We start from the raw sequence: 26,041 nt of genomic DNA, 5'->3' as shown, positions 1-26,041 counted from the left end.
CCTGTTCTCCCCGGCTTTATCTACCTGCGCCAGCTCCCGCCCCCGCCTGACATCACGATGCCCCGGGCCTGCTGCCCGGCACCGGCCCCCACCAACACCCAGGGGGAACCCCTCAGTCTCCCCAGCCCCCGGGGGGCCTGTCCAGACTGGCCCCAGCCCAGCCCCGGGGGGCTGGACCCCCCAAACCCACTTCCCAAGACCCCACTGAGGTGGTGATGGGGAGTTTCCCACAATGCACTGGGGTGACCCCTGGAGCAGCCTGGCCATGGGCGACACAGGGCTTCGGTCCCCTGGGATGTCCTGGGGGTACAGATCCCACAGACCCCCAGCCCATGCTCTGGGAGTCCCCAACCCCAGCGTGTGGGGTTTGGGTTGGAGCTCCCCTGGCACCCCCAAAGTGGGGGGCTGGAAGGGTCGCATGGCAGGAGGGGGATGTCCCCATTGTCCCCTAAGGGACCCCTGCCAGGTAGGAGCACGGGGTGGGGGGGGTGGGAGGGGGTCATGGAGGTCTCATGCAGGTCAGGGGCCCTTCCAGGAGGGTTGGGGGGTGGGGGGTATTTGGGATATGGGAACGCAGTGGGACGTGGGGTCCCTCAGGGGCTCTGTGTGTGTCCTGCGGGGTCCCTTGTGGGTGTCCCCATACAGTGGGAGTCCCCACTGGGGACTTGGGGTGCCACGGGGTCAGAGTCCCTAGAGGTGTCCCCATGGAGGGGTTATGGGGTCCCTGTGGGGGGTGCTGAGGGTTCCATGGGGTCCTATTGTTCTGTGGTGGGGCTACAAGGCCCTATAGAACCCCCACAGGGGTTTTAGGTGTGGGTCCCATGGGGCAGTGGGAGTTCCCATGACTCCCGTGAGGGTCATTTCAGGTCCCAAGGGTTCCGTGTGGGCCCCCCGGAGGTCACCTTAGGCCCCATAGGGGTGGGTACGGGTGACACGGGTGTCACTGAGGTCATCGTGAGTCTCACCAGGGGGGCTGCGGGTCCCCTGAGGGTCTCGGGGGGTCTCTGCAGGTGACACACAGGTGAGTTTGGGTCCCCTGGGTGTCACTGTAGGTCACTAGAGCTGTCCTGGGAGTCACTTTGGGTCACTGGATGTCTCACGGGGGTCACTGAAGGTCATTTTTGGCCTCCCGGGGGTCACTGGGGTCACGGCGGGTCTCCCGGAGGTCTCGGAGCAGACAAGACGAGCAAGGCCGCGGTGCAGAGCGGCCGGAAGTGGCGCGTCACGTGACCACACCCGGAAGCGGCAGCGCGGTGGGACCGGGGGCCATGAGCAGCGGGGCTGAGGACGCGACCGGGGACGGGAACGGGGCCGAGAGTGGGGCCGAGCGGCGGGTCCGCATCGTGGTGGAGTACTGGTGAGCGCCGCGGCCGCGGGGACCCCGGGGCCTTCGGGGGTGGGAGCGAGGCCCACAGCGATACTGAAACGCCGGGAGCAGAAACTGGGGGAGCTGGGATGAGGCATGCGGCGGGTTCAGGCACGGGGGGGACTGGGGGGAAAAGGGGGGGCTGAGGAGGGTATAGAGGGGTTGGGGGGCTGAGGAGGGTATAGAGGGGTTGGGGGGCTGAGGAGGGTCCCTGCAGGGTGGGAGAATTGGGGCGCTGAGGGGGATTATAGGGGAATTTTGGAGCTGAGGAAGGGTGAAGGGTTATAGAGGATTTGGGGGGCTCTGCAGGGTGGGGGGCTGAGGAGGTAATGAGGGGCCATAGGGTTATGGGGTATGGGGGGTTGAGAGTGTGGGGGCTGGGGGGGAAGGGGCGTGCAGGGGGTTTTGGGGAGGGTTTCTGAGCGGGGCATTGGGAATTAGGGAGGGAAAGGGAGGGAATTGCCTCCCTGTTGCAGGAGGCAGCGGAGCTGTTGTGGGAGTGCTCCTTAGTTTGGGGAGGTCCCTGTGCCGCGACCCCTCCTGAGCCGGTCCCCCCTCCCCAGCGAGCCCTGTGGCTTCGAGGCCACGTACCAGGAGCTGGCGAGTGCCGTGCGGGACGAGTACCCCGACATCGAGATCGAGTCACGGCTGGGAGGCACCGGTGAGACCCCACAGCAGCCTCGGGGGGAACACCCCAGGCCACCCCCACTGCCGTGCTGGAGGTTTGGGAGGGGCTGGGGAAGCCCAGGGGGGTCGTGCTGGTTGCTGCCCTCAGCAGCAGGGTCAGTTTGGGGGCAGAGCTGGGGGTCTGCAGGAGCCCCTGGGGGTGTCCTTAGTGCTCGGCCAGCCCGGTGCTGCTGTGGGGGGCGCAGGCTGGGGATGCCATGAGGGGTTTGGGTGGGATGCAGCTCAGGGCTGGGCCTTGTATGTGCCCTCAGGTGCCTTCGAGATCGAGATCAACGGACAGCTCGTCTTCTCCAAGCTGGAGAACGGGGGCTTTCCTTATGAGAAGGATGTGAGTACCTGCCTGGGGGTCCTGGGGTCAGCCAGGCTGGGCTGGGGGCGTTTGGTTTGCAGTGAGCCCCTCCTGTGATGGGATCTGTCTATGGGGTCCCTGTTTTGTCACCCTCTGGAGTTGTTCCCCTTCCTGCCACCCTGCCAGGACGCACTGCAGGTCCTGCTGGGAGAGAGGGGCAGTTCCTCTCTGTGGCTGGGATTTGTCCCTGTCACCTCCATGTGTCTGGGTGCCCCCAAGCCCTGCCTGTGACCCCTCCCCTGCTGTGTCTCCCCAGCTGATCGAGGCAATCCGCAGAGCCCGCAATGGGGAGCCCCTGGAGAAAATCACCAACAGCCGCCCCCCCTGCGTCATCCTGTAGCCCCCCAGGGACAGCAGGGTCCCCCCACCCTGCCCATCGCTGCCTTCCTTAAATCCCTGCCGATTGGGGGGCACTGGGGGGACCAGGGACATTGGGGGAATTCAGGAGCCTCCTGGGGACCCCCATGGTGGCACTGGGAGTCATTCTGTCCCCTGCCCGACCTGCTGTGGGGTGTAGCCGTGGCTTTGGGGGGTCTCCCACCTGCCTTTGCCTTCCCCCTTCATCAGCTGCACCTCCCTGGGGGGGGCACAGGGGGTCCCCATGGCACCTCCATTTCTCTGTGCTGGCCTCTCCCCTCCCTCACCCCCTGGGAATCTGGGGGTCTCCCATGAATGGGGAGCCAGGCTGGGTGTTGGAGCAGCTCCCAGCAGGTTCATTCCAAGGGGAATCCACCGGATTTGTTAATGATTAAAGTCCCTCTGGCACTGTTTAATCCGGGGCTGGGGCCGGCCATGGGAAGCCCGGCCTGGCCCCATAGCCAGAGGTGTGTTCACATCCCCCCTCCCCATTCCCAGGCTCCCAGCTCCTGCTTCCTGCCTGGAATGACCCTGCCCTTGGCCTCGGGGCGGGGGGCCCCCCTATTTATTCTATACTGTGTATAAACCCAACGGCCTGGGGCCTGGGTGGAATAAAGGATGGAGAATGTGGCTCCTCTGGTGTCCCTTGGGAGTGGGGGGTGGGACACGTCCTTGATCCTGCCTGGGATCAGGAATTTTATCCTTCAGGCAAGTGGTGGGGGGTGAGAGGGGAGAGGAAGGGAAAGGGAAAGAGGGAGGAGTGGGAGAGGGAAAAGGCAGGGGAAAAGGGAATGGAGAGGGGAAACGGGAAAGGAGAAGGGGAAAAGGAAACAGAAAAAGGAATGGGAAAGGGGGAAAAATAAGGGAAAAACGGGAAGGAAAAAGAGGGAAAAAAGAAAAATGGTAAAGGGAGAGGAAAAAGAAAGGGAAAAGGACAAAAGGAGGGAAAAGGGGGAAAAAATAAGGGAAAAGGGAAAAGAAAAAAGGGAAAAGGGAAGGGATATGACATGTTGGTCCTCTGGAGGCAGAACTGGATCTGATGGAGAAAGGGAAACCAAAGAGACCACAAGAGTAGAAAAAACAACCAATGTACAATTATCAAATATACATCCCGGTGCTTCCAAAGAATCCCAGAGCAGCCGGGACTGCTCTCAGTCCAGCTGCCCTCAGTGCAAGTCCACGTGTCCCAGGCACTGGGACAGCCCTGGAATGGGGGGGATGGCAGAGGGTCTGTCCTTCTCTGGGCCGTGCCGGGTCCGAGCTGCCTGGGCTGCTCAAGGCACCACCCAGCTTGTGGGCCCCCAGTGCCACTGAGGGTGACCCCTCTGTCCCCAGGCTTTGCTCCACGCTGTCCCACAGTGTCCTGGGCTCTCCCAGCCCTCCGTGGCGGGTGCCACCCCTGGGCAGAGGGGATGGACCCCTAGTCATCCCTCCCTGAGCTGCCTTGGTGAAGTTGGGGGGGTCTCTCCTACACAGCCGTGGCGTCGGGGCCGGCCAGGCCGAGGTACTCGGGGTTCTCGGCCGTGGGCGTCGTTCCGGGGCCACCATCGGGGCCCCCACCCTTGGTGGAGTCCTGGTTCCAGTAGTAGGGGTTGTCAAAGGCCTGGCTGAAGGGGCCAGGTGGGCCGTGGGGTGCCAGGTACTCGGGGTTCTCCACGGCGTGGCCAAAGGAGAAGGAGTTCTTGGGGTCCTTGATGAGCCCATTCTTCCCTTGGTGCCCCTTGGGCTTGTCCAGTGGGGATGGGGGAGTGTGGGGTGAATGTTCTTCAGCCTGGTTCACGTACTCTGCAGGGTGAGTGACACGTTAGGGACCCCCTCCCCAGGGGTTATGGGACAGGGAGACACCCCCCCATCACCTCCCCAAGAGTCTGGCTGTGGCCTCCCTACCTGGCATGGTGCTGTGGGGGGCCGGGACAGTGAAGCCATCAGGGTCCTCTCCATCCTTGGCCACCAGCCCGGTGGGATCCTCGCTGTACCGGGGCAGAGTCCCAGGCTCCCGCCCCGGGGGGCTCTGCAGGGCCACCTTGTCCCCATCTGGCACCTCTGGGACAGGGCCCTCTGGCCCCTCCGCCAGGCCCTGGGCGGGGAAGGGGAAGGAGGCCAAGCCCTCGCCCTCTTCCACCTTGGCTGGAGACTCTGCCGTGCTCTGGGTGTGGGAGAGGACACGGAGTTGGGCACTTGAGCCCACCCCGAGGACCCTCCCAGCCTTTTGCCCCTCACAGACATGGCACAGCGTCACCCCCATGCCTGTGCCAGGCCTGGGAGCTCCCTGCCAGCCCTCCCCGTGTACCCGCATGGAGGAGATGCGGCTGCGGTAGGTGGTGGAGGTGTCGGTGCTGAAGAAGCCGTGGTGAGGCACCAGGTACTCCTCAGCATCCACCAGGTCGTCCATGTCCTCCTCATCCAGCAGTGCTCGGTAGAAGGTGCTGTCCATGGAGCCAGGCAGCCCCACCAGGTCATTCTGGGAGGATCACACCAGTCAGTGCTCGCCCCAGGGCGCTGGTGAGGGGATGGGACTCTCGGGGACCTGCATACCTGGATGACCACAAAGCGCTGGGGGTCACGGGCCATGCGGGAGAACTCGGTGACCAACTCCCGGAACTTGGGCCGGCACTCGGAGTCAATCATCCAGCCTGGAGCAGAGCAGGGCACCATCAGGGCTGGGAGCAGGGTGACACCATGCCCTGTCCCCTCCCTGTCCCTGTGTAGCCTCCCCGTACATTTCACCATGATCATGTAGACGTCGATGGTGCAGATGGGCGGCTGTGGCAGCCGCTCGCCCTTCTCCAGCAGGTCTGGGATCTCCCGGGCAGGGATCCCATCGTACGGCTTTGCTCCAAATGTCATCAGCTCCCACACGGTGACACCTGGAGGGGATGGATGTGGGGGTGAGCAGTGCCCTGGGACCCCCCAAATCCCCTGGGGTGGGGACACCCTGACACACCATAACTCCAGACGTCGCTCTGGTGCGTGAAGCGCCGGCGGAGGATGGACTCCAGCGCCATCCACTTGATGGGAACCTGGGACAGGGCAGAGGGAGAGGTGAGCAGGACCGGAGGGTGGCTGTCACCGAGGGGAGCACCACTGTCCCTGAGTCCCCAAGCCCTACCTTGCCACCATCAGCGTGGTACTCGGTCTCATCGATGTCGAGCAGCCGGGCCAGCCCAAAGTCGGTGATCTTGACGTGGTTGGGGCTCTTGACAAGGACGTTGCGAGCAGCCAAGTCCCGGTGCACCAGCCTCACCTCCTCCAGGTAACTCATCCCCTGGAGATGGCACATGTCCAGCTGTCCCTGGTCTCCCCCAGGACCCCCAGAGCAGCCCAGGTCCCCTGTCCTACCTTGGCGATCTGCACACACCAGTTGAGCAGGTCCTGGGAGCCGATGTGATCCTTGTTCTCCCGCACATAGTCCAGGAGGCAGCCGTAGGGCATCAGCTGCGTCACCAGCTGCACCGTGGAGGTCAGGCAGATGCCCAGCAGCCGGGACACGTAGGGACTGCCCACCCCTGCCATCACATAGGCCTCCTGTGGGCAGGAGGGGAGTCAGGGTGGGGGTCATGGTGGGCAGGGGCCGCTGCCAGCCCCATTCCCCACCAGTGCCATGGCCACACTCACGTCCAGGATCTCCTTGTTGGCTTTGGGTGACGTGTTCTCCCGCAACACTTTGATGGCCACTGGGATCTTCACGCTCTCCCCATCGGGGATCCAGATGCCCTGAGGTGGGGACAAGCAGGTGAAAGGGTGCAGAGCGGGGGGGGGGGGTCACGTCCCACTGTGCTGTCCCACCCCCTCACCTTATAGACTGTGCCAAAAGCACCAGAACCCAAAACTTTCACTTTCTTGAGCTCCGTCTCCTTGAGGATCCTCATCTGGGCTTGGTTGGGGAGGGCCCCGCTGGGCGTCAGTGGCTCCACCAGCTGTGGGGCATGGAGGGGTGAGTGGGGCCAGGCTCCTGGTCCCTCCCAGGCACTGAGGGTCCACTCCTGTCCCCCAGGAGATCCCCACCTCGGTCTCCTGCAGCAGCCGCCGCATCGTGTGCTTGCGCTCCTGCTGCCGCCGGCGCTTGACGCAGATGACGGTGATGAGGAGCAGGACAATGACCAGCAGAGCCCCCACCACGCCAGCAATGATGGATGTCACCTGGCTGCGTGGCAAGAGGCCATCAGTGTGGGGGACCCCCAGCATCCAGAGCGGTGGTGGCACAACACATGCACACACTCCTACCTTGGCTTCTGGTCCACGGGACATCCATCCTCATCCCGGATCGTGCACCTGGGGATACAAGGTGCAGCCCCCCGCTGTCAGCAGTCCCCTACAGCTGCCAGCACCCCTTGGACACCCCCTTCTCAGCTAGGGATCCCCAACTCACGAGTGGGTGCAGTTGGTGGGGCAGAGCTGGCACACGCCGAATTCATCCGGGTATTTCCAGACAGGCACAAAGGAGGCGTCAGCCTTGACGCCACTGGGGCAGCGCCGCACACACTGCTGGGCGTCCTTGTAGTGGGCACAGGCCACGCACTGGTCTGGATCCTGCAGGAATTGGGGCAGGTTGAGGGACTCAGGTGTCTGGGGGCTCCCCGACCCCACCCAGTGTGTGGCCTTGTCCTCACCGATCCGAAGCAGGTCTCGGTTCCGTTCTGGGGTTGGCACTCGGGGTGGCACGGCAGGCACCGTGTCCCGTTGGCGTGTTCCCGGACGGCTCTGCAGGGCAAAGGGGCAGGGATGGGGTCCTGGCCTCACCTGCAGTGTTTGTGGGGACTCTGTTTGCCACTCCCGAGGGTCTCCACTCACCCATCCAGGAGGTTGCAGGAGGCCACGCACTCCTGGCCACGCAGGAACCGCTCGCAGGCCACGCACTGGGTGGGGCCGGGGCCCCAGCAGTGCCCCTGGGCACAGAGGTGGAAGCAAACCAGCCCCTCGCTCTCTGCGGGGGGGGCACCATCAGCACCAGGGGGTTTGTCAGCAATAGGGGGGGTTCACCATCTCCCCCCACCCCCACGGCCCCCCCCCCCCCTTACCGCACTGCTCAGGGGGTTTGTTGTGGGTCTGGAAGAGGCGCTGGCGGGGGTTGCGGAAGATGCTGTGCCAGGGCACCTTCTGGAGGAAGCAGAGCTGGGGGTTGTGGTGCACGAGCACCATCCCACTGCTGATCTCCTGCAGGGCCCGGAGCCCCAGCGCCTGCACCGCCAGGTCCTGCAGCGTCAGCGAGTAGGCGCCACTGCCGAGACACCCACGGGTGAGACACGAGTGTCCCTGTGTCCCCGCACATCCTCCATGTCCTTCCCGTGTCCCCCTGCACCCCCTGTGTGTCCCTTCATGTCCCCGTGTCCCCCTGCACCCCCTGCATCTCACCCACGTCCCCTTGTGTCCTGTCATCCCCCTCATCCTGCAGTGTCCTCCCATGTCCTCATGTCTCCCCATGTGTTCCCACAACCCCCTGCACCCCCCAAGTCCCTCCGTGTCCCTCCACGTCCCCCTGTGCCCCCGTGTCCCCCCACATCCCCATCCCTGCTCACTTGTGCAGCACTCGGCCCCGGATCACCCGCAGGTTTTGGAACACCCCCAGGTCCTTCATGTCGGGAGGCCAGGCCGCGATGTAGAGGAAGCCTGGGGGGAGCTCAGTGTCATCACCCCATGTCCCCCCCAGACTCGGAGCCCTTAAACGCCCCCTCAGCTCCCCCTGCTCTCACCCGTCAGCTCCTCCAGGCTCTCGAAGATCCGCAGCAGTTTGGGGTCCAGGGGTGGGGTGTTGGTGCTGGGGTCCCTGCCAAGGGTGAGAGGGAGGTTGGGAGGGTCCCGCTGGGGGTCCTGGTGGGCTCAGGGAGGGGAATCAGGCACTCACCCAGCAAAGGTCTCGGGCAGGAAGGCCAGGCTCCCAAAAATCTTGGTGCAGCCGGAGAAGTGCTGGATGTTGGAGGCATTCACAGCACGGACGCCCTTCAGGAAATCCACTCCCAGCCCGTAGCACACTGGGGGGGCACAGCAGGGCTGGGGTGCTCTGCCAGGACTCCTGAGCCCCCGAAAACACTGCCCCACCAGCCATGGAGGTACCCCCACAGTGCACAGCAGCACCCCCACACAGCCTTGGGGTCCCCAGAGCTGCACTGGGAACTGATCACCCATATCCCTGGGGTCCCCAGAACCCCCCAAGACTTGGGGTGGCTGCTTACCCACACCATTGAGGTTCCCAGAGTACCCCCAGCCCCCAGGGGAGATCCCTGGGGTCTCCAGGGCCCCTCCAGGGGGCTGCTCACCTGTACCCCTGGAATCCCCACACCTGTCCAGATACTGGGGGTCTGCTCACCCACAACCTTGGGAGCCCCACGAGCCCCCCAGGACATTGAGGATCTGCCCATCCACAATCCTGCAGCCTCCAGACCCCTCTCCCCAACCCCTGGGGGCTGCTCACCCACATCCTCAGAGCACCCAGACCTCCCCAGACCCCAGAGGGGTTTCTCACCCTCTGGGCAGGGTTTGCTGCACTTCTCACACTTCTGGACGTTGTTGACCGTGACCTCCTGGCTGTTCTGGGGGCACACGAGGGTACAGGATCCCACCTCTGTGGCGAGGTAATTGTCTGGAGGGGGCAGGAGAGGGGGTCAGAGCCATGCTGGCTGCCCCTGCACCCCCCCAGGGTGTCACTCACAGGGACACTGGCTGACACAGCTGGCACCAAAGGTGTAGCGACCGTCAGGGTTGGGCATTGACTCGAAGGTGTCCGAGTTGTAGATGACGAGTGGGGGGCAGTGCAGCTCACAGATCCCACTCCGATTAAAGTTCAGGCATGCCTGAGGGGGGGACACAGCCATGTGAGACCCCTGTACCCCCCCAGGACCCCCGGTGTCCCCATCCCGTGCGCACCAGGCAGTCGGAGTGCTTGGGGCCGGTGCAGCCAGCGGCGCACTGCTCGTGGCAACAGTCCGTGGGCTTCGTGCCCTTGCAGCGTGGGCAACCGTGGCAGATGCTGTTGGTCACTGTGGGGGCACAGAGGGACACGCTGGGGACAGGGACCCCTGTGGATCCTCCCCCTTCAGGCAATGGGGGAGTCCCCAGGATGAGGGGCTGGAGGGTAGGTAGGCTCCCAGGGCAAAAATCTGGGTGGTGGGAGTTCAGGTGCTAAAAGACGGCAGTGGGGCAGGAATCTGGGGGATGAAGCAGGGGTTCCCAGGGCTGGGATTTGGGGTGTAAGCAGAGGTCCACAGGGCAGGGATTTAAGGTGTAAGGGGAGGCTCCCAGAGCAGGGATTTTAGGGGATGTCTGGGGCCAGGATTTGGGTGTCATGTAGGGCTCAGTGGAACAAGGATTTGGGGGCTAAACAGAAGGTTAGGGTGCTTCTGGGGACAAGATTTAGGTGGCAAATAGGGGTCAGTGGGACAGAGATTATGGAGGGGCCAAATAGAAGGTCCAGAAGGTCTCTGAGAACAGGATTTAGGTGGCAAGTAGGGCTCAGAAGGGCAACAATTTGGGAGTGCAAGCAGAAGTCCAGGGAGTCTCTGGGACAGAGATTTGGGTGCCAAGTGGGGATCAGTGGAGCAGGAGTATATGGAGGGAAGGAAAGGGGTTCCCAGGGGCTTTGGGGGTTCCTGGGGGGGGGGGTCAGAGCCTCTTTGGGCCCCACACTCACGTGTCTGGCAGTCCCATTTGCTTTCGCCCCAGCAGTGCCCCTCGGCACAGAGCGCCCGGCAGTCGGGACCTGCACAGGGGGAAGTGTGAGCAGGGTGTGCCACGAGGTCTGGAACCCCCAGACCCATCCCTGGTACCACATCCCTGGGGCACTCACAGCTGCGGGTGCGGGTGGTCTCCACCTGGATCTCGCCACGGAACTCGTTGTGCCGGTGGAAGATGTCGCTCCACAGGATGGTCTCCTGGAAGCAGAGCTCGGGGTTCCTCTCGATGCGCACCCCTCCCTTCAGGATCTCTGGCGGGGGGGACAGGTAGGGGGGTCAGCATGGGCACAGGGGAGTCTTGCAGCCCCGTGAGGACTCCCAGTCCTTGGAAGGGACCTGCCACTCCATGGGAACACCCGATCCTGGGTGGGGAGCCCCTGTGGGGACACCCAGACCTGGACAGGGACCCACCACACCAAAGGACCACCCACCCCAAACCCGAGCTGGCAGCTCCCAACTGCAGGAGCAGCAACCCCGAGCACCCCGTGCCAGCCCCAGGCGGGGGTTTGCCCACCTGTGAGGTGCCTCATGCCGAGCTGGCGCAGCCCCGGCGCCCCGGCGGGGCCGGCGTTGCCCACCACGGCCAGGGCGTAGCGGTCCTGGAAAAGCTGCGTGCCGCGGATGATGCGCAGGTTCTGCAGCTCCAGCCCGCTCACTTGGTTCTCCGCGATCAGCACATAGCCCTGCACCTCCTTGATGTCCTGGGATAGGAGGACAAGGGTGAGGGGCCGGCCCGACCCCCATCCTTCCCCTTTCCCCCCCCCTCGCGGCGTTTTCCCGCTGTGCACCTTGAGGAAGGAGGTGTCGGCGTCGGCGGGCAGGTAGGTGAGCTCCAGGTTGCCCTGGACCACCTGGCAGCCCTGGTAGAGGTGCCGCAGGGTCTCGTAGTGACTCTCGGGGCTGGAGGGACGCAGCAGCTTCATGTCGGTGCCGGTGCAGACTGTGGGGACAGCGGGGGCTCAGCGGGTCCCCGACCCCTCCTCTCCCCCGTGGGACATCGAGCTCCGGCCCCCGCAGGAAACGCCGCGGATGTGGCGGCCGCCGTTTATCTCCGGGGCTGCTCCCAACAGCTTCCGATGGGTTTCCTGGACCGTGGCTCCCCCGGCTCCCACCCCGGCACGCGGCAAAGCTGCTCCCGCTCTGGCACCGGGCCCCGCTCGAGGGACAACGGGGACCGGTGTCGCCCCGTGCTCGCGGCGGGGGCCGGGGACTGCTGGGGACTGGGCTGGGACCCCCAGAGCCGCGGGGCCGGAGCGGGGGCCGCGGGCAGGAATGCGCTGCCCACGCCGCCGGGGCGGCCGCGCCGAGACAAGACCCGATTGTTGAGCGGCGACGGCTGCGGGGCCCGGCCGGCCCCGTTGTGGTTGCTGGGGGCTGCTGGCCGGGCGAGCATCCCCGCGGCGTCCAGGCGGGGTGGGGGAGCGGGAGCCCGCCCTGGGTGCCAGGCCCCGGGCGAGTGAGTCACGGGCGCGGGTGGCACAGGGCCCCGGCCGCCCGCTCCCGGCTGGAACTGCCTTTTCAGGTCGGGCGTGTTTGGGGAGCAGCGGTGACGCAGGGCTGGCGGGCACGGCCCAGCCCTGGCGCGCCCGCGGCCCCCGGCGCCCCAACACCTCACCGGGGAGAGCCCCCACGCCAGACCCCAGCCCCGCTCCGACACCGAGCCCGGCGCTGACCCTGCCGCCACCACAGTGTCACTTCCAGAGCCACCAGCCCTGAGCCACTGCCATCCCAGCACGGGGCAGGGGGGCACACGCGGGTCAGGCGGGGGTTCGGTGTGCCGGTCCCCGGCTGCTCTGTGGCTGAGTGACAGCCCCCGGTGCTGGGCAGCTGCTGGCGCGGCCCCGTGTCCAGGGGACACGGCTGGCATTCGCCTCCCCCGCCTGCTCCGAGGCTTCTGAGCCAGGGAATATACGGCCAGGAAGGAGGAAGGCCCCAGAATATGGGGTTCAGCTCTCTCCCACCCGACCGGCTGTACAACAAGGGGGACCCCGGAAGGGAACGTGCCGTTGTCTTGGGCGGCCAAAGCTCAAGGTCTCTGCCCACACCTGCTGTGGCACAGGCACGAGGTGCTGGGGCTTCCCCGGGGCAAAGGGCAGGTGGGACAAGTGAGCAGCAGCAGGATCCCGGTGGGATCCCGGCTCCATGCCCTGCCATTTTGCCTTGTCTACTTGCCCAGGTCTCTGGCTGGGCACCGGGAAGGGCAGTGACTGATCCATCCTGCCTGGCTCACTCCAGCGGGCGGTGCCACCACGAAGCACCTCGGCTGCCCACGGGTGTCCGGCAGAGCCCGTCGGCCACGTGCCCACGGGGCTGCGGGACACGAACCGGCCCCAAGGACGGGGAGACACCGGGGTGTCCCTAACCATGAGCTCGCCCCACACAGACCCTCCAAGCAGAGTGAGCTGTGAGGTGACAGGAGTGGAGACCACCCGGTGTGTTCCCACGTCCATGTCCCACCACCTCACACCAGTCCCACCAGGCTTTCACTTTCCAAACACCCGGTGCTGGAGCTGCCCCCCAAAAGGGAGGCAGCAGGGTCCATTTTTTGGGGCTGCTGTTGCCCACTTTGGGGCCACCAGCCCCATCCCCTGCTGGCCCCGTTCCTGCCAGCCCCGCCGCGGTGCCTGGCCGAGGCCCGGGGGCCTGACGGGCCGGGCTCCCCGCACCCCCCGGGGCTGGGCTGGGTGCGGCACGTCGAGAATGTGGATGGGAGCGACGGGGACGCACCCACCCACCCACCCAGCCGCTCCGTGGGGCACCGCGCCTGCCCCGCACCCCGAAGCCTCCCGATGCCCACGAGAAGGGAACCCCCACAAGTTGGGGGCCGCCGTTCCCACTTCTCCCGGCGGTACCGGAGCCCTGGGACCGGCTGCAGCAGGGGGAGGGGTCTTCGCTTCGGGCTGTACCGGAGACCCTAAAATTCCTCCCGGGAAAGCGGCATCGGGGGTCGTTTCACTCGGGAGGCCAGGGCGCAGCGGGCAGGGCCTCCCCCTTCCCAGCGCCTCCCAGTACACACCAGTTCGGCCCCCAGTCCTGGAGGGCAGTCGCGGCATGGGGACACCGGGGTCGCGCTGCCCGCGGCGGGGAGAACCGAGACACCGAGGGGGCAACGGGGGGACTGGGGAAGGACCGGGGAGGGTGGTCCCGTCACTTCCAACCGTGCAGCCCCCGGGCACACCGGACCCCGCGGCCCGGTGCCCCCCCGACCCACTCCCAGAGCTGCCCGGTCCTACGCCCGGTGCCCCCTCGTTCCCAGCTCTGGGCCCCCTCTGTTTTCCACCACTCGGTCCCACCCCCGATGTCCCCCCCGTGCCCTCTCGGTCACGCCCCCCGTGTCCCCCCCTCCCTTTCCCGGTTCCCCCTCTCGGTGCCCCCCCGGTCCCGGTCGGTCCCGTGCAAAACTTTGCACGAAGTCGCGGCGCGGGGGACGCTCCCGCGGCCCGGAGTCCCCCCGATTCCCGGTGTCCCCTGTGCCCCCGGAGCTCCCCGGTGGGACCCACCTTCAGCGGCGGCGGGGGGGCAGAGGGCGGCCAGCAGCAGCAGCCCGGCGCCGAGGCAGCCCCCGGCCGCGATCATGGTGCTCAGCGCGGGCCGCGGCCCATGGCCCCGCCGCCGCTCCGGGAAAGTTTGCGGAGCCGGAGCCGCCGCCTGCCGCCGCTCCCGGGCTCCGCCTCGCGATCCCGATCCCGGTCCCGGCCCCGGGCGAGGGCGCGCCGCGCGCTCCCGCCGCCCCCGCGCGCTCCCGCCGGCCCGGACCAGGACAGACCCCCCGTCCAACCTCCCGCAGCACCGGGCACCTCCCGCCCCGCACTCCCCTTTCCCGTCCTCCGTAGCACCGGGAATCACCGCCGTCCATCCCATGGGAGCACCGGGGACCCCCGTTCCCCCTTCCCATCCCCAGGACCAGCGGGTGCCCCCCGCCCCAGCCCCCCCGTCCTACCCGGGAGCACTTGGGACCCCCTGGCTCTGATCCCACTTTCCAGCCCCTCGGAGCACCAGGAACCCCTCACCTCGGACCCCCTCCCTCCAGTCCATCCCCTCCAAAGCACCGAGGACTGGGGACTTCCCATCCCGGTGTCTCCCATCCCCATGCCTTGGGGAGCACCAAGGACTCCCCAGCTCCGGAGCTCTCCTGTCCTGGGGTCCTGCTGCGATTCTGGGGTGCGGGAGTCACCTGAATGGGGGGAGAGGACACAGCCTCCATCCCTGTCCCCTCACCTGCCTCACTGGGGCTGTCACTGTCACCCATGTGTGGGAGGGGGGACAGAAATATCACTCACGGGTCTGGGAGGGGCCAGTCCCAGGGGATGGGGGGACAGATCTGGCACGCAGGAATTGTGCAGGGGGTTCGGGACTGTCCTGGAGGATAGGGACAATCCTGGCAATGGTGCAGGGGGTTGGGGAGTGTCCTGTGACAGGGACAGTCCAGCAACATCTAACGGGTCCCCGATGAGGTGACCAAGAGCTGGCACCTGTCCCCCACCTGTTCCACCTTCACCTGCTGCCCTGGGCACACAGAGGGACGTGGGGTCCTCCACAGGTGGGCACCCCCACACATGGGGACCCCCCCGTCCGGGCAGAGTCAGGCATTGCACCAGGAGCAGCCGGTATGGGGGTGCAGGACGTGACCCCGCATGTTCTGCCCCCCATGTACCCTTGTGTCACCCCAGCCCGTGCTTCCACATGTGACACCGAGGCTGCCACGAGCGAGGAGGCCCCGGAGAGGGAGACTCTCGGCGTTGCGGTCCCGCCTGCCAAGGGGGCAGGAATGGGTATGCAGCACATCACTGTCACTTCAGGCCAGGCCGCCACCGGGACCTCATCCCGCGGCCGCTGCGGGTGGTCTCGCATGGCCGGGACCACTCAGGTCCTCAGGCCGCGCTGTACCCGGGCCCTGAACTGGCACCGGGGCCCGCAGGGCACTGGAGGATCCCCGCAATGCCTGGGGACCCCCGGGCTCCATGGGGGGATATATCCCATGAATCTCCGCAGAGAGTAACCGAGGGGATATATCCCATGAGCCTCTGCAGCAAGCACACGGGGGGATATATCCCATGATGCTCCCGCTCTGGAGACTGTATCCCATCATCTCCCGCGGCCAGTGGGGGCGGTATATCCCATAGTGCCTCGCGCCTGCCCAATCTCCGGGGCGGGCCGGAAGCGGCCGGGCCGGGCGGCGATGGCGGCGCGGGCCGCGCTGCTGCTGCTGCTTCTCATGGCGGCGGCGGCACCGGGCCCGGCCCGGGGCTCGCAGGGGGACCGGGAACCGCTGTACCGGGAGTGCCTGAGCCGCTGCGAGCGGCAGAACTGCTCGGGGGCGGCACTACGGCACTTCCGCGCCCGGCAGCCGCTCTACATGGGCCTGACAGGTACCGCCCCCCCGCGCCCATTGGTTGGCGGACCCCGAGGGCACGCCCCCCTCGGGAGGCCTCACCCTCTTTGAGGCCACGCCCTCTTTTAAAGCCACGCCCCCGTCGGGCTTTGGGGGTTACTGGGAGGCACTGGGGTCGAACTGGGAAGCGCTGGGGAGGTCCGGGCTGGCCTGAGGCTGTTGGGCCAGACTGGGGCTGGACTGGGAAGCCCTGGGTGATGCTGGGGGGGTCACTGGGCCATGCTGATTCTATGCTGGGGGTCACTTGGTTGTCTTGTCACGTGACACTTGGTCACTTGGCCTATGCTGGTTGTCACTGGGTCATGCTGGTGGCTCCTGGCCTGTTTTGGGTCTATACTGGGAGGTGCTGGACTATGAAGTGGGTCACTGGACCATCCTGTAGGGACACTGGACTTTGCCGGGGCAGGTATTGGGCCAATTTGGGAATACCTGAACTGTCTGGAGAGATACAGGGCCATACTGGGAGCAACTGGGCTGTGCTGCTGGTCACCATGGGGGCGGCTGGGTGCCTTCCCAGATTGCTCAGTGATGCTCAGTGAGGCTTGGGGGGGTCCCTGGTGCCACGGGGTGAACCCCGCCCGCTCCCCTTGCCCTGAGCTGAGCCCTGGCAGTCCCGTTGCCCACTGGTTCATACTGGGAGGCACTGGTGTGTCGTGCAGGCTGGACGTGCCGAGATGAGTGCAAGTACGAGTGCATGTGGCTGACGGTGCGGCTGTACCAGCAGGGCGGCCACCGCGTGCCCCAGTTCCATGGAAAGGTGAGCGGGGGGGTGCTGGGGGGGTGGGGGGTCGGGGTCATCCCCCCGTGCCCGCTGACCCCCCCGTCCCCTCCCAGTGGCCCTTCTCCCGGTTCCTGTTTTTCCAGGAGCCGGCCTCCGCCTTCGCCTCCTTCCTCAACGGCCTGGCCAGCCTGGTCATGCTGCTGCGCTACCGGGCGGCCGTGCCCCCCGCCGCCCCCACATACCCCACCTGCGTCGCCTTCGCCTGGGTGAGCCCTGCCTGCCCTTTTCTTGTCCCTTTTCTTGTCCCTTTTCTTGTCCCTTTTCTTGTCCCTTTTCTTGTCCCTTTTCTTGTCCCTTTTCTTGTCCCTTTTCTTGTCCTTTTCCCGTCCTTTTCCCGTCCTTTCCTTCTCTTTTTCTTCTTCGGTCTCTTTCCCACTCTCTTCCCCTTTCCTTTCCCACTCTCTTCCCCTTTCCTTTCCCGTCCTCATTTTCCTTCCCTCTTCCCCCAAATCTCCCAGATCTTCCCCATAACCGCCTGACCCAGCTGCTCCACCCCCATCCCAGAGTCCTCAGATGAGGGAGGTCTCTGACCCCCCAAATCCCAAATTTCTCTTTCCTAGGTCTCCTTAAACGCCTGGTTCTGGTCCACTGTATTCCACACGAGGGACACGGCGCTGACGGAGGTGAGGGAGTGGCACCCCCAGAGTGTCCCCAAGCCCTTGGGGGTCCTGTTCCAGCCCCACCTGTGGGGTGCCAGACCCCCCCCTCCCCATTTCTCACACTGCCAGCACGGCTCAGCCATCCCAAATCCCACAGAAACTGGATTATTTCTGTGCTTCGGCCGTCGTCCTGCACTCCGTGTACCTGTGCTGTGTCAGGTGAGCACCAGGGCTGGACTGGGTGGCACTGGGTTCGGACTGGGGGGCACTGGGTTCGGACTGGGGGGCACTGGGCTGTCCTGAGACTTGGCTGGAGTCTGCAGGACCACACTGGGACCAGACTAGGAGGCACTGGGGCTGGCTACACTAGACTGGGGAGTGTACTGGGAAGCACTGGGCTGTACTGGGAGGTACTGGGTCATGCTAGGAGGGGTTACTGGACCTTACCACTTCTATACTGGCAGCCACTGGGCCATGCTGGTTCTGTACTGGAGACTACTGGGCTGTGCTGGAGCTGTGTTAAGGGTCACTCAGACTATGCTGGTGACTCTGGGCCATGCTGGTGGCCATTGGGCTATTTTTGGCCCAAACTGGGAGGTGCTGGGCCATGCTGGGGACTACTGGGCTGTACTGGGGGCCATTGGACTTTGCTGGGGAAGGTGCTGGCCTCTATTGAGCCAGTTTGGGCATCACTGAAGCACCTGGGAGGACCCTGGGCCGTACTGGGAGGACCCTGGGCCGTACTGGGAGGACCCCGACCATCCCCCCTCTCCACAGGACGCTGGGGCTGCAGCGCCCGGCCTTAATCAGCATCTTCAGGGCCTTCCTCCTGCTCTTCCTCGCTGGCCATATCTCCTACCTGAGCCTCGTGCGCTTTGACTACGGCTACAACCTGGTGGCCAACGCCGCTGCTGGTGAGCTGGGAGCCACTGGGCTGGACTGGGAGCCACTGGGCTGGGCTGGGGCTGTGTCAAGGGTCAGTCGCTGACCTCCCCATCCCTGAGCCCCCTGTTTTCCCAGGAATCCTGACCATGGTCTGAGTACCCCCTATCCCTGAGCCCCATTTTCCCAGGAATGCTGACCAGGGGTTTGGGTATCCCCCTATCCCCGAGCTCCCCATTTTCCCAGGAATGCTGACCCTCCATCCCTGCATTCTGTTTCCCCACGAATGCTAACAGAGTTTGGCCACCCCCCTATCCCCGATCCCTCCCTGTTTTCCCAGCAATCCCCAGTGGGGTTTGGTTGTCCTGCGGGCAGCCCTGACCCCCCGGTGCGGTTTTCCCAGGAATGCTGACGGTGGCGTGGTGGCTGCGGTGGTGCCTGCGGCAGGGCCGGCGCCTCCCGCACGTGTGGAAATGCGCGGCCGCGGTGCTGCTGCTCCAGGCGCTGGCGCTGCTCGAGCTCCTCGACTTCCCGCCCCTGCTCTGGGTGCTGGACGCCCACGCGCTCTGGCACATCGGGACCATCCCCCTCAACGTGCTCTTCTACAGGTCAGTGACACCCCCCTCCCCAAATTTAAAATAGGGGTGAGGGGCTCACCGTGTTCCCCAAGGAGTGCAGAGCTTCCCCCCAGGGTTTGGGTGGCTCTGCTGTGTCCTGGGGGTGCTGGGAGGGAGGAATGGGGTGTTGGGGACCCTGCTGGAATGCTGGGGGACCTCTCCTGAAATTGGGGTGCTCAGGGCCCACCATGGGCTTGGGGGTCTGGAGTTCTCAGCAACTTCCTCTTGAAATTGGGAGGCTCAAGGTTCCTGCAGTTTTCCAGGGGTGCTTGGAGTCCCAGCCTTGAAATTGAGGTGTTGGGACCCCCACTGTGGGTGCTGTGAGCCCCCCTGTTGAAACTGGGATGTTCAGCACCCCCTCAGTTTCCCATGGGATGTTTGTTCCCTCTCTTGCCCACAGCAGGGACAGACCCACCCCCATCCTCTTCAAACTGGAGGGACCCCGGGGTTGCTGTGCTCAGTGTTGAGTTCAAGGCTCCCCTAAATCCCCCCCTTCCCACCCAACATGAGCCGAGCCTCCCCCTCAGCCCCCCCTTGTCCCCCCAGTTTCCTGATGGACGACAGCCTCTACCTCCTGAAGGCCAACTCCGACCTCTTCAAAGTGGACTAGAGCAGCCAGGGGGGGAAAGATGAGGGGGGCAAAACCCCTCGTGCCCCCCCAGGGCCGTGCCCTGCCCTGTGCCAAGTGACCCCCCCGGCCCCCCCTGGCCACAGCCTCCTGACCCCCCGGTTGCCTTCTGAGGTTTGTTTTTCTCCCCTGACCCCCCATGGCCCCAAACTCCCCAGGGGGGTGGGAACCCCCCACTACTGGGCACAGAGGGGACAAGGACAGCTGAGCCCCCCCAAAACCCTCCCCGTGCTGAGCTGGGGACCCCCACAAGGTGACAGTGGCTGCTGGGGCTCAGGTGGGTGATTGGGGGAGGGTCTGTGTGCATGTGGGGGGACCTGCTGGGTGTTTCTGGGGTGGGGGGGTGTTGTGTGGGTGCCTTGGGGCTGGGTGTGCCCCTCTCCCGGCCCAGAGGGGCTGTGCCCCGCCCCCCCATTCCCCCTCCCCGGGTGTGTTGTGGGATGTGAATAAAGCTGAGTTTAATCTGTGCTATGCTTGTCCCTTCCCTGTGTCCCCTCCCTACCCCAAGGATACCTTGTGCCCCCCTGCCACACCCAGCCCCCATATCTGCTCTCCCCCACCCCTCAGTGTACCCCGATCCTTTTTGCTGTCACCCCATACCCACCATCCTGCACCGCATTTCCCACCCTGTTTTCACCCTGTGTGCCCCAATATCCCCCTCCGTGTACCCCATATCCCCACATCCTCAATTCCCCCACTCACCCCATTTCCCATCGTGCTTTCACTCTATCCCACCCCATGTGCCCCAAAATTCCCTCCATGTGCCCCAAACCCCCTCAGTGTTCCCCTCAGCATGCCCCATATCCCCCATCTTGCACCCCTCACCCACCCCATACCTGCCCTGTCCTGCACCCCCTTTCCCACCCTGTTCTTGCCCTCTGCACCTCCATTTGTGCCCCATATCCCCCCTACTCTGAACCCACCCACCCATCCCATCCTCCCCCTGCCCTGCACCCCATTCCCCTTTCCCCCACACAAGGATGCCTGACCCCCCCCCCCCCCCCGATCTCCATGCGCCCCTTCCCCACACTCCTCCATCCTCTGCCACAATCTCAACCTTTATTGTCACCGTCCCCCAAAACAGACGGGGAGCTGGAGGCGATTCCAGCCCACCCCACCCAACTTTTGGGCTGCCGGGCAGGGTGGGATTTCCCGGAATTTCCCGGGGATTCCCTTCAGGCTTCCAGCGGTTTCTGGGCGTGGGCGAAGAACACCCCGTCCACATCATCCACGCCGGTGCGGAGCGCGGGGGGCATCGCGTAACTCCGCAGCTCCCGCAGCGCGAAACCGGCGGCCGCCAGCGCCTCCCGCACGTCCGACTCCTGCAGCGGCACCACGGGCAAGCGAGCGGGGCCAGCCAGGTAGAAAGACTCGCCCAGGGCTCCCAGCAGCAGAGCGTGGCCCCCGGGCCGCAGCAGGTTGCCCACGTGGGCCAGCGCCCGCACGAAGGCGGCGCGGTCGGGGCTCACGGCTTCCAGGCAGAAGGCGGAGAGCAGCGCATCGGCCGGGGGGCGCAGCGGGGCCCCCAGAGGCTCCGGGCGGTGCACGTCGATGGGCAGGATCCGCCGGAGACGCTGGCGGAGACGCCGCTCCTTGTCCTGCCACGGCTCCCTGAGGGGCGGGGGGAACAGGGGAAAGGGGAGGTGGGCAGTGGGATGGAGCCCGGCTGTGTGGGGTGGGGATTGACCCGGTAAACGCAGGGATGTGGGGATGGGATCAATCCGGCACACACGGGGATGTGGGGATGGGATCAATCCGGCACACACGGGGATGTGGGGATGGGATCAGTCCGGCACACACGGGGATGTGGGGATGGGATCAATCCGGCACACACGGGGATGAGGGGATGGGATCAATCCAGAACCTACAGGGGTGTGGGGATGGGACTGACCCGGCAAACGCAGGGATGTGGGGATAGGATGGATTTGGCACTCAGGGATGTGGGAATGGGATCAGTCCAGCACACACAGGGATGTGTGAGGGTGGGATCAATCCGGCACACAGAGGGATGGGGGGGGGGGATGGACCCAGCAAACGCAGGGATGTGGAGATGGGATGGATTTGGTACATACAGGGATGTGGGAATGGGATCAATCCGGCACACACAGGGATATGGAGATGGGGTCAATTCAGAACCTACAGGCGTGAGAGGGTGGGACCAATCCGGTATCCACAGTTATAGAGGGATGGGATTAACCTGGCACCCAGGAGAGTGTGGGGATGGGATGGATTTGGCACACACAGGGTTGTGAGAATGGGATCAATCTGGCACACACACAGGGATGTGGGAGTGGGATCAATCCAGAACCTACAGGCATGTGGGGGTGGGATCAATCCGGTATCCACAGGGATAAAGGGATGGGATTAACCTGGCACTCATGGGAGTGTGGGGATAGGATGGATTCAGCACACACAGGGATGTGGGAATGCGATCAATCCAGCACACGGAGGGATGTGGGGACAGGGAGAACTTGTCACATGGAAGGGTGTGGGGATGGGATCAACCCAGCACACAAAGGGCGGTGAGGATGGAATTCTACAGGGATAGGGGGTGGGATTGTGCAGGGAAATAGGGATTGGGTGGGCATTGACCTGGGACACACAGGTGTGTGAGGATGGGATCAATCCAGCACACACAGGGATATGAGGACAGGATCCTGCAGGGATGTGGGGTGGGATGCTGATTCCAGAACCTATAGGGACCCAGGAATAGGATTGCACAGGGGCAAACCCAACATCCACAGGGACAAAAGGATAGAATCTCCTGGGGATCAAACCAGTAGCTGCAGGGCTATAGGGATGTGGGGATGGGATCCAGGAAGGATTGACCCAAGAGCCACAGGGACATGGGAACAGGATCAACGGGGCATCCACAAGGACATTCGGACAGGTTCCTATGGGCTAGGGACAGCATTCCACGGATATGTGAGGCTGGGATCCTGTAGGGGTCAACCCAGCATCTGCAGGGACATGGGGCTGTGAACCCGTGGGATTTAGGAACAGTGCCTGTAAGGATGTGGGGCCGTGATGCCATGGGATTTTGGTGACATGATTCTGTAGGGATCACCTCAGCATCTTTAGGAAAATGTGGCTGCGATCCCATGGGATTCGGGGACATCATTCTACAGGGATCAGCCCAGGATCTGTGAGAACCTGGATCTCTGATCCCGTGGATTTTGGGGACATAATCCAGCAGGGACCACCCCAGCACCACCTTCCCCCTGGGGTCCCACAGCCCCCCCATATCCCCCCTGCGCCCCCCTACCCGCGCCCCTCGATCTTGCAGACGTGCTGGATGAAGGGGCTCCAGTCGAAGGCTCCGGGCTCGCCCCGCGCCCACCGGCCCAGCTCCTCCCGGTTCACCGCCAGGTAATCGGTGGCCACGATCTCCTCGAAGTGGTCGCAGGCGCTCAGCAGTTGGTAGATGGTGGGGCCCGAGCCCACATCGATCAACGTCCGCCCCCGGATCTCACCTGGGAAGGGGACAGGACATGTTGGGGGGATCCCCACACCGATGAGGGGAGCCGGGAAAACCAGAAAGGACCAGAGGAGCTGTCCCCGGGTGCCGCGGGTGCTCTGTGCCTCAGTTTCCCCACCCCACCGCGAGGCTTGAGGGGGGTCCTCGCCGCCTTCCCCTCACCACTGGCGAAAGTCTCGGCCAGGCATCGCAGCTTCCAGGGCACCACGAACTCCTCGGAGGAGAAGTCGGCGCGGGGCGGGAGGTAATTGTTGCGCAGGTACGCGCGGGGGTCGAAGTGCTCGTAGCCCTCGCGGAGCTCGGCCGGGCTGTTCATGGCGAGGGGCTGCGGCTCCGGCCCCGCCGCCGCCTTTTTATCCCTGCCCGGCCCCGGGGGGGCCGCGGGGAGCCGCGACAGCTCCATCCATCCAGCCCGCATCCCTCCATCCATCATCCATCCCACCTAACCCGGTTAGCGCCAGCGCCCCGGGGCCGCGGCCGGATCCATCCCGGAGCTGATAACGGCTCCGCCGCCCTTCCTGGGATCTGGGGATCCAGGAATCCTGTCCCCGTGCCCGGGAGGTTTTGTTCTCCTCACCCCGAGATGTGGCTGTGACCCCTCTGTGCTGCCCCAGCCCTGCTCATGAGTGTCCCGTGGGGTGAGGGTGGAGAGGGATTGGGATAGGGATGGTTTGGGAAAGGGGCAATAATGGGCTGGGAAAGGACTGGAATGATGTGGATGGGGGTGGGAAAGGATTGGAATGGGATGGGGACGGAAATGTGGAGGGATTGGGGTGGAATGAGATGGGGATGAGAATGAGAAGGGATTAGAACGAGATGGGGATTGGGATGGAAAGGCATTGGAATGATGTGGGGTTTGGGATGGGGATGGGACGGGATTCGGATGGGGCCCATCTAAACTCCCCATCACTGGTGAGCTGAGTGTGCTGGACCTCAGCCCAGCTCTGGCAGGAGCCGGCACCACCTCTGCCATCTCCCAGTGCTCCCAGTGCTCCCAGTGCCCCCAGCACCTCGGGATAAGGAGCAGGGTGGGACCCACTTATGGGTCTTGGGGGTGTTAAAAGAACCCAAACCCCGCCTGTGCCGGAGCTGTAGGGGGGTGAAGGTGAGGGACAGGCGGCTCCTGGGAGGAAGGACGGGGATGGGGCCGGGCACAGGGAGGGGACAGGGCCTGGCGGGGGCCCAGGGACAGCGGGATCCAGAGTGGGAACAGCTAATCTGGGCACTGCGGATCCTGGCACCGGGTGGGCGATGCGGGGGGGGTTATATAATCACAGCCCCCCTCCCCCAGACCCCCCCAGTCCCAGAAGACACCGGGTCCCTCCAGCTGCTGTGCCTCAGTTTCCCCCGTCCCTCCCTTCCCCCATCCCACAAACGGTCCCTCTCCCCCTAAATCTCGCCTCCCACCCTTGCACCCCCCAAAAAAAGCCACTGCCGTGCCAAGGTAGGCGTTTTATTGCCGTACAAAGACCATGGTCTGTACAACCCCACCGCAGCCCCCCACCCCCCTCCAGCTCCCCCAGGGTTTCAGCGTTCCTCATCCTCGCATTCCCTTCTTTTCGCCAGGGAAACTGAGGCACGCCGGAGCTGCCGGGAGCCCCCCGAAGGGCGGGAGCCCCCCGACCCGCGGGGTCCTCATCCCCACCGGCCTCCACCACGCCCGCAGCGGGGTGGGGTCCCAGCTGAATGGGAGCCCACCCCCACCTGCCCCCGCCTTCCTGTGCTGCCTCTTCAAGGTGGCTGAGCAGACCCAGGCGTGTGGGTCCCCCCAGCCCCCCAACATCACCCCCTGACCCCCCTATCCCCCCGACCTCCCCCGGCCCCTCTGCCACGCTCAGCCCCGCTGGGCCTCGTGGGAGAGGGAGCGGGAGAGGCTGCGGGGGATGCCCCCCTTGGCTCCGCGGAGGTCTGAGGGGGTGAAGAGGGGCACGGGGAAGGTTCGGGCGTAGGGCAGGAGGTGCTGGGTCAGGGGCTGCCCCAAGACCCCCACTCGCAGCAGCCCCCAGGGCGAGCGCTGCTCCAAGACCCGCACGGCCCCGCGCTGCTCCAGCGTCTCCCGGCGCTGCGTGTCCACCTCCCGCCGGCACCACCTGGGCACGGGGCACTCGTGGGGGTGCGAGCGACACCCCCATGGCCTGCTCTGACCCTTTGGGGTCACCCCACCCCGCCAGGACCCCTGCAGACCCCCCCATGTCCCGTCCCACTGCATGGGAGACCCCCTCCCATGTCCCATGGACCGGCTCAGCCCCACGGGGACCACCCCATGGGAACCTCTGGAGACCCTGCCCTGTGGAATCCCGGCTTTCCTCAGCCCCATCAAAACCCCAATTTCCTCACAGGAACACCACAAACCTTCCTGGACACCCTACCACCACTTCCCTGACCCCACGGGGACCCGAAGAAACCCCAAAAGCCCCCAAACCCTCTGGAAACCTCATAATTTGGGACACTTGGAGCCCACTCATATCCCAAAGACCCCATAGAAACCCCCAATTTTGGAACCCTTTGGAACCACCCCACAAAAACATGGGAACCCCATATTTTGGGACCCTTGGAGCCCCCCAAAACCCTACGGAGATCCCACAATTTGAGACACTTGGAGCCCTCCACAACCCCGTGGAAACCTCACATTTCAGAACCCTCGGAGCCCTCCCACAACCCCAATCTCCCACAAAATCCCCCAGTCCTCCAGCACCCAGTGCCCCCCGTGTCCCCAGCGCCCCTGGCACCCCTGGCACCCCTCTGGCCGCGCCCCTCACCCATCCTCGGGCCGGGACTTGAGCTCCAGGTCCAGCCACTCAGCACTGAACGTCTCTTTCCGCCCCACATCTTCCTCTTGGACTCGGCAGCCCAGACGGGCCGACAGGAGCCCCTTGGAGCCCCCCACCACGCCAGGACCCACCATGGTGTCGCTTTCCCCCCCTCTCCGTGCCCGCTCCGCTTTTATGGCCCCGCTGGGGCTATTTTGGGACGCGCCGCTGGCACCGGGCGCTGCCAAGGGGGGGCGAGCGGGGGCGGTGGCACCTCGGACACGTGTGTGGCACCCACGGGTGTATCCCCCCCCCCTCCCCGCCATGGGGACGCGGGGCAGACCCTGCCAGCAACGTGATGGCACCGGAGGGACCCGCCCTGGCACCTGCCCAGGGCACGTCTGGCCTTTGCCTGTGCCCCCCACAGCCCTGGGGTGCCACGTGCCACCTCTGTGCCATCCCGGCGCCACCCACAGCGACCCCAGAGG

The 26,041-nt window shown here is 65.1% G+C and overlaps 5 protein-coding genes across 6 annotated transcripts; 2 read left to right on the top strand and 3 right to left on the bottom strand.

Annotated features, from left to right (window-relative positions):
* The first annotated feature begins 1,208 nt into the window (after positions 1–1,208).
* On the top strand, positions 1,209–3,389 carry MIEN1 (migration and invasion enhancer 1). The gene is made up of 4 exons (XM_014885366.2): positions 1,209–1,357; positions 1,930–2,027; positions 2,305–2,381; positions 2,659–3,389. Exons 1-4 carry the CDS (start codon positions 1,269–1,271, stop codon positions 2,740–2,742), a joined length of 348 nt encoding a protein of 115 aa, XP_014740852.2. The 5' UTR covers positions 1,209–1,268; the 3' UTR covers positions 2,743–3,389.
* A 442-nt stretch (positions 3,390–3,831) lies between these two features.
* Positions 3,832–14,062, bottom strand: ERBB2 (erb-b2 receptor tyrosine kinase 2). 2 transcript variants are annotated; one of them, XM_014885516.2, is made up of 27 exons: positions 13,927–14,062; positions 11,215–11,366; positions 10,941–11,127; positions 10,540–10,677; positions 10,384–10,452; positions 9,621–9,733; positions 9,406–9,547; positions 9,220–9,336; positions 8,602–8,728; positions 8,450–8,523; positions 8,276–8,366; positions 7,778–7,977; positions 7,551–7,683; positions 7,370–7,460; positions 7,129–7,289; positions 6,984–7,031; positions 6,765–6,903; positions 6,554–6,676; positions 6,375–6,473; positions 6,099–6,284; positions 5,869–6,024; positions 5,704–5,779; positions 5,480–5,626; positions 5,295–5,392; positions 5,050–5,220; positions 4,647–4,905; positions 3,832–4,544 (listed from the first exon to the last, which is right to left on the bottom strand). In XM_014885516.2, exons 1-27 carry the CDS (start codon positions 14,000–14,002, stop codon positions 4,228–4,230), a joined length of 3,690 nt encoding a protein of 1,229 aa, XP_014741002.2. In that variant the 5' UTR covers positions 14,003–14,062; the 3' UTR covers positions 3,832–4,227. The 2 variants fall into 2 exon arrangements, with proteins under 2 accessions (XP_014741002.2, XP_088035528.1); XM_088179402.1 differs by having other exon boundaries at positions 10,384–10,677.
* Positions 14,063–15,577: 1,515 nt separating this feature from the next.
* On the top strand, positions 15,578–19,794 carry PGAP3 (post-GPI attachment to proteins phospholipase 3). Its single transcript, XM_014885392.2, has 8 exons — positions 15,578–15,795; positions 16,478–16,575; positions 16,653–16,805; positions 17,160–17,222; positions 17,356–17,417; positions 17,976–18,112; positions 18,484–18,688; positions 19,244–19,794. Exons 1-8 carry the CDS (start codon positions 15,606–15,608, stop codon positions 19,305–19,307), a joined length of 972 nt encoding a protein of 323 aa, XP_014740878.1. The 5' UTR covers positions 15,578–15,605; the 3' UTR covers positions 19,308–19,794.
* A 581-nt stretch (positions 19,795–20,375) lies between these two features.
* Positions 20,376–23,233, bottom strand: PNMT (phenylethanolamine N-methyltransferase). Its single transcript, XM_014885365.2, has 3 exons — positions 22,966–23,233; positions 22,591–22,798; positions 20,376–20,936 (listed from the first exon to the last, which is right to left on the bottom strand). The coding sequence occupies exons 1-3, from the start codon at positions 23,231–23,233 to the stop codon at positions 20,501–20,503; spliced, it is 912 nt and encodes a 303-aa protein (XP_014740851.2). The 3' UTR covers positions 20,376–20,500.
* Positions 23,234–24,637: 1,404 nt separating this feature from the next.
* Positions 24,638–25,708, bottom strand: TCAP (titin-cap). The gene is made up of 2 exons (XM_014885364.2): positions 25,563–25,708; positions 24,638–24,893 (listed from the first exon to the last, which is right to left on the bottom strand). The coding sequence occupies exons 1-2, from the start codon at positions 25,706–25,708 to the stop codon at positions 24,638–24,640; spliced, it is 402 nt and encodes a 133-aa protein (XP_014740850.1).
* Between the last annotated feature and the right edge of the window lie 333 nt (positions 25,709–26,041).

Source organism: Sturnus vulgaris, chromosome 27 (assembly GCF_052056855.1).
Source record: "Sturnus vulgaris isolate bStuVul1 chromosome 27, bStuVul1.hap1, whole genome shotgun sequence".
Taxonomy (NCBI): Eukaryota; Metazoa; Chordata; class Aves; order Passeriformes; family Sturnidae; genus Sturnus; species Sturnus vulgaris.
The sequence above is the reverse complement of the archived record's forward strand: the minus strand, read 5'-3'. Positions and strand labels throughout refer to the sequence as shown.

What these genes read in the sequence shown, in the direction of transcription:
- MIEN1 (XM_014885366.2), top strand. Translation starts at nt 1,269, where the DNA reads ATGAGCAGCGGGGCTGAGGACGCGACCGGGGACGGGAACGGGGCCGAG. An exon ending in CGCATCGTGGTGGAGTACTG is followed by an intron (nt 1,358 to 1,929) that starts GTGAGCGCCGCG and finishes CCCCCTCCCCAG; the next exon opens with CGAGCCCTGTGGCTTCGAGG. An exon ending in GCTTTCCTTATGAGAAGGAT is followed by an intron (nt 2,382 to 2,658) that starts GTGAGTACCTGC and finishes GTGTCTCCCCAG; the next exon opens with CTGATCGAGGCAATCCGCAG.
- PNMT (XM_014885365.2), bottom strand. Translation starts at nt 23,233, where the DNA reads ATGGATGGAGGGATGCGGGCTGGATGGATGGAGCTGTCGCGGCTCCCC. An exon ending in GGCCGAGACTTTCGCCAGTG is followed by an intron (nt 22,799 to 22,965) that starts GTGAGGGGAAGG and finishes TCCCCTTCCCAG; the next exon opens with GTGAGATCCGGGGGCGGACG. An exon ending in TGCAAGATCGAGGGGCGCGG is followed by an intron (nt 20,937 to 22,590) that starts GTAGGGGGGCGC and finishes CCCGCCCCTCAG; the next exon opens with GGAGCCGTGGCAGGACAAGG.
- TCAP (XM_014885364.2), bottom strand. Translation starts at nt 25,708, where the DNA reads ATGGTGGGTCCTGGCGTGGTGGGGGGCTCCAAGGGGCTCCTGTCGGCC. An exon ending in AAGTCCCGGCCCGAGGATGG is followed by an intron (nt 24,894 to 25,562) that starts GTGAGGGGCGCG and finishes CCCCGTGCCCAG; the next exon opens with GTGGTGCCGGCGGGAGGTGG.
- PGAP3 (XM_014885392.2), top strand. Translation starts at nt 15,606, where the DNA reads ATGGCGGCGCGGGCCGCGCTGCTGCTGCTGCTTCTCATGGCGGCGGCG. An exon ending in GTGTACCTGTGCTGTGTCAG is followed by an intron (nt 17,418 to 17,975) that starts GTGAGCACCAGG and finishes CCCTCTCCACAG; the next exon opens with GACGCTGGGGCTGCAGCGCC. An exon ending in CTCAACGTGCTCTTCTACAG is followed by an intron (nt 18,689 to 19,243) that starts GTCAGTGACACC and finishes TTGTCCCCCCAG; the next exon opens with TTTCCTGATGGACGACAGCC.
- ERBB2 (XM_088179402.1), bottom strand. Translation starts at nt 14,002, where the DNA reads ATGATCGCGGCCGGGGGCTGCCTCGGCGCCGGGCTGCTGCTGCTGGCC. An exon ending in CAGCAAACCCTGCCCAGAGG is followed by an intron (nt 8,729 to 9,219) that starts GTGAGAAACCCC and finishes GTGCCCCCCCAG; the next exon opens with TGTGCTACGGGCTGGGAGTG. An exon ending in AGCGCTTTGTGGTCATCCAG is followed by an intron (nt 5,221 to 5,294) that starts GTATGCAGGTCC and finishes TGATCCTCCCAG; the next exon opens with AATGACCTGGTGGGGCTGCC.